Source organism: Pararge aegeria, chromosome 7 (assembly GCF_905163445.1).
Source record: "Pararge aegeria chromosome 7, ilParAegt1.1, whole genome shotgun sequence".
Taxonomy (NCBI): domain Eukaryota; kingdom Metazoa; phylum Arthropoda; class Insecta; order Lepidoptera; family Nymphalidae; genus Pararge; species Pararge aegeria.
Window position 1 is genome coordinate 1,866,587 of NC_053186.1, and position 18,829 is coordinate 1,885,415.

The 18,829-nt window shown below is 36.3% G+C and overlaps 1 protein-coding gene across 1 annotated transcript in view; it reads right to left on the reverse strand.

The window, feature by feature from the left end:
- Nucleotides 1-18,330, reverse strand: part of LOC120625126 (segmentation polarity homeobox protein engrailed-like) — a 31,721-nt gene extending 13,391 nt beyond the window's left edge. Inside the window, exon 1 of the mRNA XM_039892066.1 lies at nt 17,422-18,330. Coding sequence (XP_039748000.1) covers nt 17,422-18,178 — 757 coding nt within the window. The 5' untranslated portion in view covers nt 18,179-18,330. The remainder of the gene's footprint in view (nt 1-17,421) is intronic.
- Between the last annotated feature and the right edge of the window lie 499 nt (nt 18,331-18,829).

Genomic DNA, 18,829 nt, shown 5'->3' on the forward strand with positions numbered 1-18,829 from the left:
GCGAAGCCGAGACCTCTACTTATAAGACCACAGCGCTCACCACTGCGCCGCGCCGGGGATGTCCAATTTAGTAACTTAGAACTAATTGCTAAATTTAACTTGCCACATCCATTTTAAACTTACTTCAATCCTCACAACCGTGTAAAATCAGTTTGTACTGTGAAATGTACAAACACTTCTGTTTTTGCCTTCAGCTCAGTAGTGGAGATTACGGGAATTAGCTACTTCGCTTAGCTACTTTTTGGTACTTTTATCAATAGCCTATAACAGTGTCACGTCACTGTCCCGTGTCAGTTTTCTGTCCCAATACTACCTATAATCACCACCCGGCAGACGGGTGAGTGAACACAGAAGGTGGTAGGTAGTATTGGGACAGAAAACCCTGTTGCCTCCTCTTCGTTACATTCACTTAGTCGCCTCGTACGACAACCGCGAAAAGAGGGTGGAGATAACTATATTCTTATCTGCCTTCATCCCATTACCATCTGTCATTGCCAATTCCGAAGTACCTACTTCTTAGTTGTGATACTTCTGAATAAGAACAAAACAACAAAACAAAAAAAAACAATACAATAACTCCATACACAAAACTGTTCCTATTTCAAATCTACCTTTATCATTAATCAAATAAAACCTATGCAACGGTGCGGATATTAGATTGTTTCAAAAAAAAATACACGTCAGTCAGTTGTTTCGTTGCTGCGTTTAAGATGGACCACAATCAAACAAACAGACTCGCGAATTGCGAATTTGTCATATTCAAATTATAATTGTGTGACAACCCTGGCAACACTAGTTCCTACGTCAAAATATGTGGGGCAATAAATGGAAAATTTATTTCATGTTGCGAGTGTACGAGGGAACAAAAGACGGAAAAAACACACCAAAACTGTTGAAATCAAGTTATTAGCGAATACCGGGATAGAAAAACAGTAGGCCTGGTGGCCGGTTCTCAGTACTGGAGTAATGGTGGCCGGTGTCGATTAAATGTTATCGATAAATTGGATATTAATTATTAAACAATTACGTTTAGAGCAATTTATCTCGGTGGCTTTGCTTAGTGTAGAACCGTGTTGACTAAAATTATATCGATAAACAAAAAGTTCATTTTATTGGTTGGCTGATGAAACAGATTTGTTGTTTTTATTTGTAAGATATTTAACGTTATTGTACTCTTTGACTTCTGTGTGCGTTTTAAAATTCAGTTTACTTAACTCAGTGTTAGTATCTGCGAGTCGGCAGTTTTTTAAGGCTTCTGAAGATTCCACAGGAATGGGATTCAATATCAGACTGGATCCCAAGTCTAGGATTGGTCGATCAATGACAAAGCAGGCTCCGCTTTTATCTCTCACAAGATAGAAAATTTATTATGAATATATTATTTCATTGTAAACTGCAAAATTATGTTGAAAAAGAGCACTCTGCTGAGTTTCTTGCCGGCTCTTCTCGGTGCAATCTGCCTTCCGAACCGGTGGTAGAGTCACAACAAACAGAATGGCTTGACGTTTCAAAAGTACTTTTAACTGGGCCTACTTGAAATAAATGAATTTTGAATTTAAATCAGTAGTGAGATAAATATAAAACATGAATTAACTGTAGGATAAATAATATGTTAGTGAATAGTAGTTATTTATTTAAAAAAGAATCATGTAATGCAGACAAAAAACTTAATACAAAAAAAAATTTTTGATATATCGCACTTCTATTTTAAATAATAATTAATCTTTAATATTATATTTTTTTTATAATACTTACATTTTGCCCTCGATCGACCTCTGAGACTCAATTAACAAAATAGCAGACTTGGGCCCCTAAGCGCAATGCCTTAGGGGCCCAAATCAAAGCGTGGTCTAGTAGCTGGTACAATTTATAATTTTAGTTAAGTGGAAAATCTACACAAAATCATATCGATATTTCATCCAACACACAATCAACTAGGAATGCAATAATTATTTTCATAAACGTGTGTGTTTTTTGAAATATATTTCTTAATAAATTCTGTCTAATTAACTAAGAATTCCTGGCGTGATTTATAAATGGAAATAAATACCTTTTTGCGCTTTACTTAGGGAATTAAAGCTGTTAGCATATTAGACCATGTTGAACGCCGAAAAGATCCAAACGCGCCTAAAACTGTTAAAAGCTTAGCCATATACCGTTCAATAAACTGTAGTATTCATTGTGTGCGTTTTATTCCGTATTTGTTCTTTTTTCAATTTAATTTAAACTTTTATTACATTTTCTAATTTTTTAAGTATAGAAATAACGCTACGGGCGACATAGTTATACGCCGAGTTGGATACTGTAGCAGTCTGAAAATCAGCGCTGAACATTGTTGTTTGCCATATAGTTAAATAATAAAGTGGTAATTACCTAGCTAAAGAACTTTTAACAGCAATAGAGTGTAGCAGTAAAGGATTTTATTATGAGTATAATTGAAATAAAAAAAAAACTTGCTAATATAATTTACTGTTTCAATTGACTAGTAGTATGTTATGTGTCCAGTTAATAAAAAACCGTGCAACTTTCCAAGATAAAAAGCCTATACACCTCTCATAAGCTATCTAGACACAAAAAAATCTGTTGTTATCATTCCGTTACGATCCCGAAGTACAAACCGAATTAGGGTAATCGTTTAATATATCACCAACTCGAACCGGTCAGCCGGCTACGATCTTAGACTGCACCACCAGATGTGATTTCAGTTGGGGCTTACAATTACATAAATCTCAACGAGGTAAGTTATAACTTTTTATTACTTTTACGCAACAGAACTCTCAACCTTTTCTAATACGTTTTCTACGAATGTCAATAAGTGTTTAATACGTTTCATCATGAAATTAAGGAGTAGTAAGTATTAAGTAGCATTGTCACTAGATGGCGCTCTTTCTTTTCCATACAATCCATAATCACCTTTAACGGATTCAATAGGAAGGAAAACTGCAGATATTGACATGTTTTGAACTAATCAATATTTGTACGGTGCGTATAAATGTGCGTTCAACTTTAATGCGTAAGTGCGCATTGCTTAGATTCTATTCAAATGGGTTACCGTCGCCATACTGAGCGAGGAAAACACAATTTAAGAGTTAATTGTATGATTACGGTTATTACTGCGAATTGATTTTGTAAATCGCCGTTTTTATTTACATTGAATTATTATGTACTTAGTCGTTGCATTGAAGGCTAGCTATTACTGATAATGGTTATGTAACATCTGTTTTTTGTTCAGTGGCAAGTTAGCGCTCCACTGCGGTTTTGCCTGATGGTATGTGACGATTGGTGATCGCTTCTCTAGTGGTTAGTATGTTCGTAAATTAATCACGAGGTCATTGGTTTGATGCGCGAGTTTGAACAGTTCTTATTAATTAAGCTTGTCTTTTAGTTCAGAACCAGGCGTTTTCCACCTTAATGCCTCATTATGTTTGATTTTTTTTTGGGTCCTATTGTTGTTGTAAATTCGTACGAATTTCAAACTCCTGTCTGAAATGTGACGTCCCCTTAAGAGATGAACTCTCCAAAATTCCGTTCTTAACGGACGTCTACGTTATATTATTAACCGGCAACCGAGTTTGATTCTACGCGCTTCTGACTTTTTACATTTATGTGCGTTATTAGTTCAAGCAATTAAATATCACATGCTTTGGCTTTGGAGACCTGCATGCCTGAGAGTTCTACATAGTGTTCTCAAAGGCGTGTGAAATTACAAAAGTGCACTTGAACCGCGTGAACTACTGTTTCACCCTTATCACTCTGTGAAGAGACCCTGATAATAGATGTCCTGCGCGGCTAGCATGAGCAGGAGACAATTATCTCCTCGGGGAAAGGATATAAACTTATCTTCCCCCACAGCTTTATCAACTCTCAGTTTACTTTCAATCATACACGTTTTGTCCTTTCCTTTGTAAAGATTTCCTAGCCATGCTTGAGCCGGTATTAGAAAATAATGATGACGAATTAGAAATTGTTCGCGGACGAAGTCAAGGGCAACCGCTAGTTTTGAGTAATTACATTTTATATACAGGTCTACATTGTAACATTATAATTTACCTTTTCAATTGAATTTTTAAACAATTACATCCCGTTGTTACAAAAATGGCATCCTCCGTCAATAATTAATAAATAAATAATTTATGTTAATGCGCTAAATGTTGCGCATTCATAATTATGGATTACGTACATTGTTTTACGAATATTGTATTCAATTAGCTACAAGTATGAAATCATTAACTGCCCCGTCAGCCAATTGGTTGCCATATTCCACTGCGAATCACGGGGTTCGAAGCGGAAATTGTGCCGTCACGCATATTTTGTATTTTAATTTTTTAAGAATTTTTATTTAAACGTCATAATGAAAATGTAAACAGTATTTTTTCGTCCATTTTTAATAACATCTGGCGGGCGTTCTGTGACGGCCATCTTTTTTATACCTTTTTTAATCGATGTTTCAGTCAGGGCACATCCCTACACGACCGATGTAAGAACAACCGTCACAGTAGCAAGAATTGGTGAGCGCGCTAATTAAAGGACTAAATGCTTCGGAGCGAGTACAGTCGCGGCATACAGTTTTTTTTTTTTTTTTTTATTACGACAATACACACAACGCCATCTAGCCCCAAAGTAAGCGTAGCTTGTGTTATGGGTACTAAGCTGACTGATGAATATTTTTATGAATAACTTACATAAATACTTATAATATACATATAAACACCCAGACACTGAAAAACATTCATGTTCATCACACCAACATTTTCCAGTTGTGGGAATCGAACCCACGGCCTTGGACTCAGATAGCAGGGTCGCTGCCCACTGCGCCAATCGGCCGTCAAATGTAGTATGAAGTAGAAGTAAGAGTTTGTACCTAAAAAAAAATAATCTTTGATAAACGCCATAGACTTTACGTAGGTACATACGATTTTTTATTCAATTACATATAGGACGTTAGTGCTAAATTTACGAAAAGGGATTTGTTTTAACTACAAGTCAGCCCTTAACTGCAATCCCACCTGGTTGCTGGTAGTGATGATGCAGTTTAAGATGGTAGCGGGTTAACCTGTTAGGGAGTATGGTTTTAATACCCCTCGTCTATGACGGTAGGGTAACTAGCCACTGACAAGAGAAAATTTAGATATTATAAATTCCCAAATTGCCAATAATCGAACCCGGAACCTCCTACTTAAATTCACAGTGCTTACTGTTGCGCCAGGGAGGTCGTCAACGCACTGCGCTGTCGTCGGTATGTTACCAAAGATTAAAATATCATGCTTTTCCGGGCAGAAGGAAAACCGACAGACGTAGTGTCGGTTTTCCTAGGAAAAAACATATAAAAACTGTATCCTTAAAGTACTAATGTTATAAATGCGATAGTGTGTGTGTTTGTTTGTCCTTACTTAACGCTCTAGCTCAGCAACTAATAAACTCGATTTTTGGCATAGAGTTAATTGAAAGTACGGAGAGTAACATAGGCTACCTGGAAAAACTCATAGTTTCCATGGGATTTAATGCCGACAACGACTAGTAGTGAAATTAGATTAAGCCATAACGTGATACACTTTTCTTCCCACCAGTACGTGTATTCGGGATGCAGACGGTCCATATCGGGGATTTGATGGTCGCGATCCGGTCCGTTTTTACGACGTATCCACCGCGACACCTGGCTCTTGGACTATAATCCGTTTAAGATTCTTTAAATTTCTGTATGCACTTATGTTATATCTATACTAATACTAGCTGACCTGGTGAACTTCGTACAACCTTACTCCTTAGGATGGTGACATATCAACTGTTTTATGGGAGAATAAAATTGCCGTTTTTAGCATTTTCCTGGCAACTTCTCAACGTAGACCTCCCTTAGACTTCCAAGAGTATTTCAAAACCTAAATGAGCCAAATCGATTGAGCTAATCATAAGTTTTCTTAAGACTAACGAATAGCAATTCTTTTTTTATAGCTATAAATATATTATTACTTAAGTAAGATAAGATTAGATATAAAAAGGACATTTTTAATGTTTGTTACGCAATCACGGTTAGCATAATAATATGCTGGAAACAAAAATTTCATCCCCCGATTATGTCCACTGATACGGGATATAATCTACTTGTCCACCTGCCAAAAAGCTAGAGGAAAACTTTAAATCACACTTAGGTATATTATTTGGATATTATTTCAACCCGTACGACCAGAGAGTAGAGATAGAAGATGAATATATTTAATTTTGTTATTTTCCCATAAATATCTTCTGCTAGTCATGCAGAACGACCGATCTGATCATTAGGGCTAGCATGTGCACCACGAGATAGTTATCTCTAGCCGTCTGTCGTATTTTTTCTATAGACACTGACAAGATAATTGGTAGACATATGTTACAGTAAATTTATAAATTGGGTAAATATTTAACTTTTGATAACTATAAATTCATATTTGCCAGATATTTATGTTAATGACATTGAGTTGGTGGGTATTTTGATATAAATACGACTGCATTATCGACGCACCGCAGTCCTACATGGTCTCGAACGATGCAAAGGTACCTCCCGGTGTCTTAGTCGTTTAACACATGAATCTCTCTTGGTGCGCATAGCCCTTCTGGTTGAAATTTTGCAGAGAAAGAGATTTTGGTCTCGAATAACACATAGGCTACAGTCTATCCCTGAAAATGTACGGTACCTGAGGTAGATTTGTGTTTTTTACGTAACAAGAGATCGACACGGTTATTTGTATAGTCCAGCGGTCAGAATAACAAACGCTTGGAACCTCCCACGGCCTGCTCACAGGGAGGTTAGTAAATCGCGACACCTAGCTCTTGGACTACAAATCTTTGAGATGCAATTTATTTGTAAAAACGTTATTTCGTTTACTTAAATGTCATATTTTTTGGGTTTGTTTGTTTTAAAAAACCGGCTGAAACGAATTTAATGACATTTCTATGGAACCTATCTGAAAGTTCAAATATGAAACAAAATTCATACCTTCTAATATTATTGTATTGCGAACTGTGTCTTTTTAAGCCTTTTTTTAATTAGCCTAGATAAGAGACTGCAGTCTTAGATGGTAGCGCGGTAACCTTTTAGGGGGTATGGCATCCCATATGTAGAGTAAGTTCTCTAAATATGGACCAGTCTTATAATATGGACCATAGCAACATTAGGCAAGATGGCGCTGCTATCAATGTGAAGTTAAATGCATTTGATGGCTATACCTGGTCGCGTTCCGCCAGGGAATTCTAACAGAGCTAGATGTGCGTACGTGTCAGCGGCAACCATTTTGAGATTAGAGCGCTATTTGATGTAAATTTTCGGTAAGTTTTGTAACATTATTACAGCTACAATTATAATCATTATATTTGAACTGTCCCCATTCGGGAAACTTTATAGTGCTACTAATTATTCGTCAAGTAATTCGTGGCTGTATCTTATAACATTATTTTTTTACGAAATTATAACTTTGATATTGCATCATTTTGTAATATGGACCTATGAATGGTTTTGAAAATGGACTAGTGGTCCATATTATGATCCATAGACTATATATTGTAAGCCTTGTTCACTTTTTGTTTTAGGATATGGCGACAACACCTAAACAAAGGAATAGGCAAAAATGGGACAAAGATTCTATGACTATGGCAATATTGGCTTTCAAGCTGTTAGATGAAGCTATGGATAAATTCAAATATACGGCAAATAATACAATGTTGATGAGACCGGAATAACGGTGGTACCTTCAAAAATACCAGAAATATTGGCCGAAAAAGGTAAAAGACAAATAAAGTCTACAACATCAGCTGAAAGAGGTTCGACAGTAACTTGCGTAATATGTAAGAATGCCGACGTTTCATTTGTATCTATGGTGGTCGTTACTACTACACTGAGGAACGTAATTATAATTGTTAAATAAAAATGGATGTTATTCGCTATTAAACTTAGTGTGCTCCATATTAGACACCATAGGTCCATTTAAAAAACCTAGTGGTCCATATTGAGCTGCCCATTTTAAAATGTTTAAATTTGTCATATTTTATAGAAAAATTTAGTTTGTTAAATAATTTGTTTCTTTAAGACATTTTGAGTATTGCTTATAATTCTAAAATAGTTTCTGTACTAATTGCATTCAAAAAGACTGATTTCGCTTCCTTATTTTGTGTTTTATTTATACAAATCCTTATGGTAGTCTATATTTAGAGAACTTACTCTACCAAAGCGATAAGGTCAAATTCAAATCAAAATATTATTTCTTCATGTAGGCCTATCACAGGTACTTATGAAGCGTTCATACATATATGTTTAAATCATTGTGGACGATAACTATGTTCGCCAACTTAAACCTAAAGCTACTAAGGTTTTAAACGCGCAAACAAAGAGCCTACAACAAACTTAGCCGGGTATTTTTTTGTTATTACCATCACACAGTCAATTAATATAGCTATGAAGTCAGAGCTATCAGAGAGACACACGCAAGCTTTTTTATCGTTTAGGTAATCCTCGATATTATGATAGGATTTTTCTACAAGCTTACGTTGGTTGGTCCACACCTAAAAAAAATTAATTTTTTGACTGTGTTTATGTTTTATGATATAGCACCCCAAAAGTATTAAAAAAACCTAAAATAAGCGTGGACAAAGTCGCGGGTATCGAATATATATATATATATATTAGCTGTACCCTGCCACGCTTTCCTGTGGCACATTTTGATTGTAAGGTTGAGAAAAATAGATAAAAATAATCCTTGATGCGTATTATATATCATGCTAAAATTTCAGCTCGATCGGTAAACTTTTTGAGTTTTTGAAGCGTACACAAACCAACATAACATTTATATATATATGAATACTTAATTCCTACACACGGTTAGTTTTCTATGAGAAAAACGCAAGTCCCATATTAGGATACCATGAGGGTAGATGATAAAATTTAACGACATTGCATTCCAAAACTGAACATATTGCTTGCCCGTTTCATATGCAGTTATGTGAGAAACAAGATTTTTATGAGAAATACGGTGCTCGTTAATTGATTAAGTAATTACTTATAAGAAGGCGCGGTTACGTTATTATTACGTTGGTAGAACGTTTACTTACGAGTACGTCCGTTTTTAACTCCCCGATGCAAAAACGGCAGGGTGTTATAACTTATATGTTTGACGTGTCTATGTATGTGTGTGTGTGTGTATGGTGGGCGTTTGAGTGTGTGTTGGTTTTGTGTGTATGTGTGTGTGTGAGAGAGTGTGTGTATGTGTGTCTGTGTGTGTGTGTGGGTGTGTGTATGTATAGGTTGGTGGGTGTGTGTGTGTGTGGGTGTGGGTGTGTCTGTCCCAGTATCGTATTTCCAAACCGGTTGTACAGATTTTGATTTTGATTTTTTTTGTAGAAGGTGAATCCCGTGTTGGGAGTGTTCTTAGCTATGTTTAATGAAACTCGATCCAAGATAGCCGCCGCCACAAAATGGTGGTTTGCATATTTTTTTCGAAATTCTGTTAATATAAGTAGGTATCAAAGGAATGGGCTCGACTAGCAGAATAATAAACGTTACTAACACTACACTAACTTACACAACACAATATTCAGCACTAAAAATTGTTGAGCATTGTTGCCAATGCGCAGCATAAGGCTGAGTTTGCGGCCATTTGCCATATTGTTAATATTAATTGATAAACATTTAGTTAAAAATCTTGTATTAACAATAGTGTATGGCAATAAAGGATTATTATTAAACATTAGGAGTAGGTTTTTTAAATGTTATATATTATCTATCGAGGAGGTCCCGCCAAGCGTTTAATGCTCGTTTTCACGAAAACTAGGAATCGCCTAAATCGAATGCCTAATGGTTTAGGCGATGTCTATAGAAAAAAAACATTTCACGAACTCGTAGGTGATAAAATTGGTGAAAAGTTAATGTATGCTTTTTTTTCGGATTGTGTGTAGCTGATTAACCCTCATGATTTTAACCGCGTTACGCAGGCTCCTTAGGTTAGGCGTTATTTATCAAGGTATTATAATGACATAAACGTACCTTTAAAATGCTGCATAGAAACTTATTAGATTATGGGTAAAACTTAACTGACTAACTTGTGAGAAGGCTAACAGGTTTGTCTGCTCTTAGACTGCAACATCACTTAAATACCACAGAAAGATTGCTTGTAGGGTAATAAAAAAAATCTATCTCCGTGCTAAATTTCATCCAGATACGTTTTGCCGTTCTGTCGTAATTGAGCAACAAACGTCCATTCAAGCTTTCGCATTAATAATATAAAAAAGTAGGTGGAGATTTGAAAAAAGAATAGCAGAAGAAAGTTTGAAAATTAACTTTCAAGAAGTTGTGCGCACGCGCATGGCAACCGCTAGTTTTATCATAATTAGTAAGCTTTCAGACTTACCCACAGACTATTATCAGCTAAATAGAGTCGTTTAAACTTTTTAAGCGCGAGTGGGCGTGGCATTTAATAACCAAGATGGCTGAAGTGCAAAAAGCTGAAGGTACCCGGTAAACGCGATAATGAAATAATTTCGATAAAATTGACATGTAGGTAGAACGTATCGCGAAAGATGTAGTGTCTTTTATCTATTATAGGTATGTTCTTATTTTTTGTTTGGAGGAGGAGGCTTTTATCCCAATATGCCAAAGACAAAGCCTACCACAAAGCCAGAGAAGAGAGAATTAAGAAATTATAAATTCCCATATTTCCACTGTTGGAGATCAACTCCCACTTATTCACTAAACTACTCTTACAGAAACAGAGCTCACCACTGCGCCAGAGAGGTCAACAAACCTTGACTACCGACTTCTACTCTTTGTACTAGTTTGCTATACTGAGCCTCTCTCACACATTTTTATTTTACTCAAATGTGTGGCAATAAAAATTATTTTCCCGTATTTTTTCTCTCTTTCTTGTATGACCAATCCTCACTACTCGGATTCGTAACACAAAGTGGATTTTCTGATAAGCATCGGAATCTTATTTGAATCCGATACGCATCGCTCAAAACATTCTGCCCTAAAACACACAGGCCATTCACGCATGTGTGCGTGTGTAAATATTATTAAAAAAAAACTGGTTACCTCGACAAGCGCGAAACGTGTTTAAAGAGCGATAATTTAAAATTGGAACGGCATAAACGTAATTATGTTGTCAATGGCGTATCTTTTTAATCTGCTCTGATATGACATCTGTGGGAGTCGCTTGATTGCTTCGCACGAATGTCTCATTGTCTTAGATTTTTGAACGACTTCAAAAGAAGGTAAAACTCACGAGGGCTAGAAATATGGGGCCTCACTACCGGCCATTTAACCAGCTTTATCAAATAATGTATAATACTGCCCCCAACTTCGCCTTCGTTTATTTTTGGATTTCAAAGATGGCATGGCAGAAATTTTTGGTATGCAAAACACCTTACATGCTATTCTCAGACCTACTGCATACACAGAAAGATAGAAATCAAACCAAATTTCAGTCGAAACACGAGATTTTTTTATATAAGAGAGATATTATATCTTTTCATAAAAAAGAACTCTAAAATGGGTTTACACAATGAGTGTGTGAATTATTGTTTTAATAGAATTAAAGTTACAATCTTTTTGTTCCGGTGTCATAGGTGACCCCAATTGACCGTATGCAACTTATGCTGTGGTTGACATTGCGTATTTTTATGACAAACGCTGCAGAGTTAATTTTTTTTAAAGTGTATTGTACCAGTCGTTGGGAAGTTTTTTTTTGACACCTGAACTGCTGTACAAAAAAAAAGGTCAAACGCATCCTTTGTTAAAAACAAAACAAATCCCACAGGAGCCGTACATTATTCCGGGATTAAATCTAGCGACTCCTGTCACTTTATTAGGTAGCGTAGGTACTATGCACGTGTTGGTATTTTATCTTCAATAGGGTTGTCAGTTAACATTATTTCGAAATTCCGTTACACGTTGTATACTCTTTTTCAGCAGTGACATAAGACAAATTCACAATGTATTCGTGGCGAAATCTGTGATTATAGAAGTATAATCTTTGAAAATAGATAAATAATGTTCAAACTTATAATTTAAATTAATTATGATCGAATTTCGATCAATAGTAATTTAGGGAAAATGGCATAAAATGGAAAAATCCTTCACCTTTATAAATTATACCGACGGCGGATTGGCGCAGTTTGCAGCGACCCTGCTTTCTGAGCCCAAAGCCGTGGGTTCGATTCCCACTACTGGAAAGTGTTTGGGTGACTAGCATGAACATTTTTCGGTGTCTGGATGTTTATTCATCAGTCATCTTAGTACCCATAAAACAAGCTACGCTTACTTTGGGGCTAGATGGCGATGTGTGTATTGTCGTAGTATATTTATTTATTAATTTTATTTATACATTAATTTTAGGGTAAGCAGTGCTTTACTGCACGTATGAAATGCACGCCACTGCATACGTGCAATTCCAACTCGCACTTAGCCGGCTCTTTTGTATCCTGGAGACACGTAAAAAGGTTAATTTACAGGAAATCACTGACTTGTGATTTAATGGTACCTTGCTATTGTATACCATTCTAAATAATTATACAATTTTACCATAAAACGCCTTTTTACTAGTGTTGCCCAAATGCAAGAACAAGACGAGACTTAGCCAGTCTTGGTCTTGGTCTTGCGCCAATACACCTGGTCTTGGTCTTGGTCTTGGTCTTGCGCTCCCAGTCTTGGTCTTGGTCTTGGTCTTGCAGCAAGAGTCTTGCAAGTCTTGCAATTACCTATTAGTCTATTACTATTTATTAAAGTTTACTTTAAATCTTAGAAAAACGTATTAGAATTGGAACATTGTGAGCTTGAATTAACATAGCCATAGTAAAGATCAAGCAGATTAATAAATAACTGAAGATTTGATAAGAAATTCGAAAAATCAACTGACCTATATGTCGTTTTCCATGGAAGTAACTGTTTCTTAATAAACATTTATGATTTATAAGCTTACATTTGCTAAAACATGTAAAAAAACAAATTAATTACAATAACTTGACTGTATTTTAAAGAACAATACTTATCTGTCTAGAAAGAGATTGAACCCTCAACTTATAAGAAATTTAATAAAAGAGTTTTACGATTTATCATTTATTTGAATAAAGCTGAAGAGTTCGTTTGTATGTTTGATGACAGAAGTTTTAAAATAAATAAATAAATCCTGAACGTCACTATACCTCCAAAGTTACTATTCCTCGTGGACGAAGTCGCGGGCACAGCTAGTAAATACTTACTCTCATCATCTCTCTCAGAGATATTCGAACACTTTTTTGCTATTTTTTCTTGTAAAAACTTAAGAAATATAATGACTAAATGTACAATAATAGTACCTAAGTAATTAGTTTAAAACCATATAAGTAATCAATATTATAATTACTTACTAGAATGAATTATTATGACATCTACTACCTATCCTCACCATTTTATCCTAATCATAATACTACTTGCGTGATCAGTATAATGTATTCATTTTCATTCTAAGCACTCTGAAACTTATTTATTCTTTGGAACACCTGTAGGTACTCTTAAAATTCGAAATTATTTTGCATGAATAGTGTCAAATGTTATGATTTCGGCGCGGCGGCAACGATTGTTTTAGATTTCAAAAGAAGCCGCCGGCGCGTGTATCATAACCATGTACTTCCGAAAAGCGGCAAATTTCTTTGAGAAGTAAGTACAAAACTTTTGATGCCGCATTATCAAAGTGCCGATGGTTAAAACATAACTATGCATGCACTCAGTTTGATTTTAATAGATATTTTTTTATTCGCTATGTTTATGGTATTAGTCGTAATGCGCATAGGTCCAGTTTTTCATATTCTTTGATATAGTTTTTTGCGTCTCATAGAATTCCTAAGCGTACCTACCTACCTATACACCGAACTGTTACACCTAACTACTCCGTGAAATAGCGCTAAGTCCTAGCTGCAAGACGCAAGAGTCTTGCAGGCTATGTCTTGTTCTTGCTCAAGTCTTGCACGGTCAGTCTTGGTCTTGGTCTTGCTAAAAATACGCGGTCTTGTTCTTGGTCTTGGTCTTGCAAAAACGCAAGAACAAGACCAAGACTGCAAGACCAAGACTGAATTTGGGCAACACTACTTTTTACCTATCCGCAAGCAATAAAGTTATTATCTCTCCACGATTTATTGCACATGAACTATGAAAACAAAAAAACAGCATCTCAATTAGAACAGCCGATTCCCAGATAAGAAATTACATCTTCATTAGCAAGTGTAATTAAAGAGTCAATGCATAGTTAATAGGAAACTGTTCATTTTGAAAATTTACATTGACTTGATTTAGGATTTTCCCTCTTTTAAGCATGGGGGGTATTTCTAAATGAATTTTCTTTGTTTATAGCCCGATTTTTTTTTGCGTCGGGAAAAACGAAAGGGTGTTGTAAGTTTGACGTGCTTGTGTGTGTGTCTGTGGCATCGTAGTTCCCGCACGGATGAACCGAATTTGTTTTTTTTTTTTAGCTATATTTCAAATCGGTCCAAGATGGCCACAAACTCTCTAAATGTAGGTCTCAAATGAAATACTTTGATTCGTGTCCGGTGGTTTTAATTTTTTATAACGGCAGCATTGTTTTTATGAAATGGCAACATTACAGTTAAAAAAAATTAAGGAGAAGTTTCCTGTGACTGTCTTTTTTTAGTCCACTACTGAAAATGAGTAAACAACATGTTAATAGAGGTAGGTAAATTATGAACTGTCTCTGAGAGGTATTGGTGAAACCGAAAACCTAATAGTTCTTGAGTCCAGTCACGGCCCGAGCCTTCCACCAAACCAGACCGGAGAACATTCAGAAATTCTAAATTACCCCACCGGGAATCGAACCTGAGGCCTCCCACGCACAAAACCACAGCGATTACCTCTGCGCCAGAAAGGTCGACAATATATAATTTTTCTGAACGTTTGTATTACTACTGAACTAAAATGATGTTGGAAAAGAGCAATCTGCTGAGTTTCTTGCCGGCTCTTCTCAGTGGAATCTGCCTTCCGAACCGGTGGTAGAGTCACTACGAACAGACTGACTTGACGTTTCAAAAGTGCCTACTTGAAATAAATGAATTTTGAATTTTAAATTTTGAACTCCTCTTTTCAAAACAGGACCAGTTTTGTTGTATTATATTTATTTATAAAATTACAAAAATCAATTATTCATCAGGGTAAATTGCATTGACAGCAATTAGTTATTATGAATTAATTAAATTTTGGAACGGTTAACTAATCAAATTAACTTTTTACAGTCATAATTAATTTGTTTTACTTTAAAACAGCAGTTGCACGTGTCGTCGTCCACGATTTGTTTATAGTTTTTAAAATTTAAAATACAAAGTTCATTTATTTCAAGTAAGCTTTATTAGTAGTTGCTCTACCATTTTTTTACAATCATTTTTCTTTTTTTTATATTGGCTCACATTTTTTAAAGCTGAGATTGCAGTCAAAAGCTTTCTTGCAGTGATTTAAAAAAGTATATTTCTATAAACATAGATTATAGCGTTTACAATTATTCTTAAGACTTTAGCCTTAGATGCCTGGTTTTTGATCTATTTTATTCTGATCTAGAGTAGTATTTTAATAGAGCGAGGTAACTTATTGTCAATAAAAAAAATAAAGTACGTTCTACACCTAAGTAAAATAGTTATGTCAAATTTCATCTCAGTCGTAGGCGGCATGTTAGAAATTGGAATAAAAATTCAAACTAGAAAATGCCTACTTTATACGTATGGGAATGATAAGAGTTAAATAAAAACTGGCGACAAAAATCTAATAAGATTTTACTGTCCATCATCATCATATCAACCCTTTAACGGCCCTTCAAGCCAAGGGTCTCCTCCAAAAATGAGAAGGGGTTAAGGGCGTATTCCACCACACTGGCACAGTGCGAGCTTGTGGACTCCAAGCACCTTTGAGAACATATGTAGAACTCTCAGGCATGCAGATGTTTTCCTTCACAGTTGAATCAAGTGATATTTGAATTAAAAACGCACATAACTTAGAAAAGTTAAAAGTGCGGGTTGGTATTCGAACTCGCACCCCTGAAAAGTAAGTCGTACCCACTGAGCTATCACCGCTTCCAATAATGAATGAATGAATGAATGAATGAATGAATACACTTTTATTGTACACCACGGAGAAAATTTACAGAGAAACAAATACAACAGCACAATAAGGTAGAACGTACAATTTGGCGAATATTTATTGTTATAGATAAATATTTGCCATGTCTTTACGGCAGATTAGAACACAGCTGTCGCCATCCCTCTTCCCACGTGTTTCGTACGAGACGACAGTGCATATAACGGATAACGGTCAGCAGCGTAATCTGTGCTACTACTACCACATCTACTGCGATCACCAACCCGTCTGCCCAGCGTGATGGTAATGGGAAAAGTGAAAACCATCATTTTATGAGAGGCCTTGCGTCCAGCCGTGGACTGTTAAAGACTATTGACATAAAGAGAAATGAAGATATAACAGCGACCCTGCTTTCTGAGTCCAAGGCCGTGGGTTCGATTCCCACAGCTGGAAAATGTTTGTGTGACGAACAGTAATGTTTTTCAGTGTCTGGGTGTTTATATGTATATAATAAGTATTTTTGTATAATCTTCATAAAAATATTCAACAGCTATCTTGGCACCCATAATACAAGCTACGCTTACTCTGGGGCGAGATGGCGATGTGTGTATTGTCATAATATATTTAATTATAACTTAGTGGCTGATTTAAATATAGTGATATAGGTACAAAATTAATGCCATTATTTAATAAATACGTAATTTAGGTAGGCATACCCGCATGTGTGATATCTGGGTAACCTAGGTACATCGGAAAATCACTAAGAACTCAATTACAATAGAAGAAATAACAAGAAATAATACGGTACGTAAAAAGAGAGTACATATTTATAAATTCGGTGCAGAAAAACACCCTGCAACGACAGCGAGAGACGTTGTGCAGTGACGTTATAATCCCTGTTCAGGTCATTGACTGCATAGCAAAAAAAAAACATTTTAACACGTATTTAATTCAACGACATGTTTCTGCATTTTATTTATTTTTTCACATTTTTAATATTGCCTTGATACTTAAGATTATATAGGTATATAAAAGTGTATGCTAATGTAATACGATAAATAGTAATCATGACAAAAATACTTTTTATGTTTTAAAAATAAATCGGTCTCTTTTTAATTCCACTTAATGATATATCAATTTTCATCAGCTGTTAGTGGTAATATCAGTGCCCGACGGCTAAACTCTTTAGCGGCCGTAAACCGAAACGTCAATTAAGTTTTAAGGTCACCTGAAATTTCGAATGGCTTATTGACGTTTGCTTAACGGACAGGAGGTAAATATATCAATAATTTTAGGCTTTAATGAGTGTCTCATTTTTCTCTACTTACAAAAACAAGTATTTAGGTACTTACCAGAACTAGGCCTATCGCTGTATCTCGTACAGTAGACCCACGCCGGCCATAGATTACTATTCCCACTCTGACTGTTGGTATCTGTGCTCCCACACGTGGACAGGGCCCCGCTTGAAGTAGAAGAGACTATAGAACTTGCTGAGTCCGGCCTCTTTTGTGCCTCTACAATCTTTGGTGGCTCTTTCTGTACCTGCTCTCCGATATTTGACACAGTCTGCCTTAAACCGCCGAGGGGTGGTAATGCACCAAAATCATCCTTAGATTTACAAAAATCAAAATTAAATTTCGAATAGTCCTTTGACCCATCGTTCGATAAATAAGGTTTGTACAAAATACTGTGATTGGGACCAACGGGTTTTGGTCCTTCTATTTTGTTCGTTTTTCGAATCGCAGTCAGCCCGAACTCCGGGTGTAAAATGTTGCTTATCGAAAACGGGATTGTAGGTGGAGGCTGGCGGATCCTCTTGTCATCAAAACTGCCTTGGATTACAGGTTTCACGTCTGGCGTTTCTGGTCTGAAGTAATTTTGGTAGTCCATTTCATTCTGACTGTGTTCGGGACTCATTGGCGGCGAGTTAGGCTGCACTTTGACGACTGTCATTGATCTGTCAAATCTAGAATCTATGGTTGTGCAAGTATACTGACTTTGGTACGCGTTTCTCACTTCGACTGTATTAGAATGAGGTGCCGGGACTCTACCAGTAACTGGACCGGGGCTGTTGGCCTGATTAGGACTGCAGCGATCTTCGAACGCCATCTTGTAAAAGTCTATCTGTTTACAAACACCTTTAATGTAAACGGTATCGGTATCAATCTTCGAGTCGTTAAATATTAATACATGTCTCAATCCACTTAGCAATTCAAATTTCCGAACTGTCAAGCTGTCAAAACGGGCTTGACAGCGAGATGTGCTCGCGGCGGCGGCCACCGTACGACTGTGCCCCCACGCGTTCGAAACCCAGACACGCCCAAAGAGCAAACAAGGTTTGAAATCCCCACCCTTGTTATTCGAAGGCGTAACTGTCGTTGCCCAACGAGGCAAACGATCTTTTGTCCCGCGCAGTCTTACCGGCTTTTCAGTTTGTTGGAAAGGGAGGTGTATATAGACAATTGATTTAACCTGATTGTGTATTTAGGGGCATGGAGATTTGTAATTCAGTTGTAAATTGCTATGGCTCTTTTGTAGGTTCATAATGTATCAATAATACGGGACGCGGAGCTTTGAGCGGCGCAGAATTTCAATTAAACTTTGACAGTATTATTATATTGATAGACCGGTCGCCATTTTGAATGAGTATGGCTATATTGTTAGGTTGTAGGTATATTTTTTTTCGCTAATTACGCATTGGGCGTGTAATTGAGTTGTAAGTAGGTATTTTTATTGTTGTACTTAATTCGGTCAGCGAAT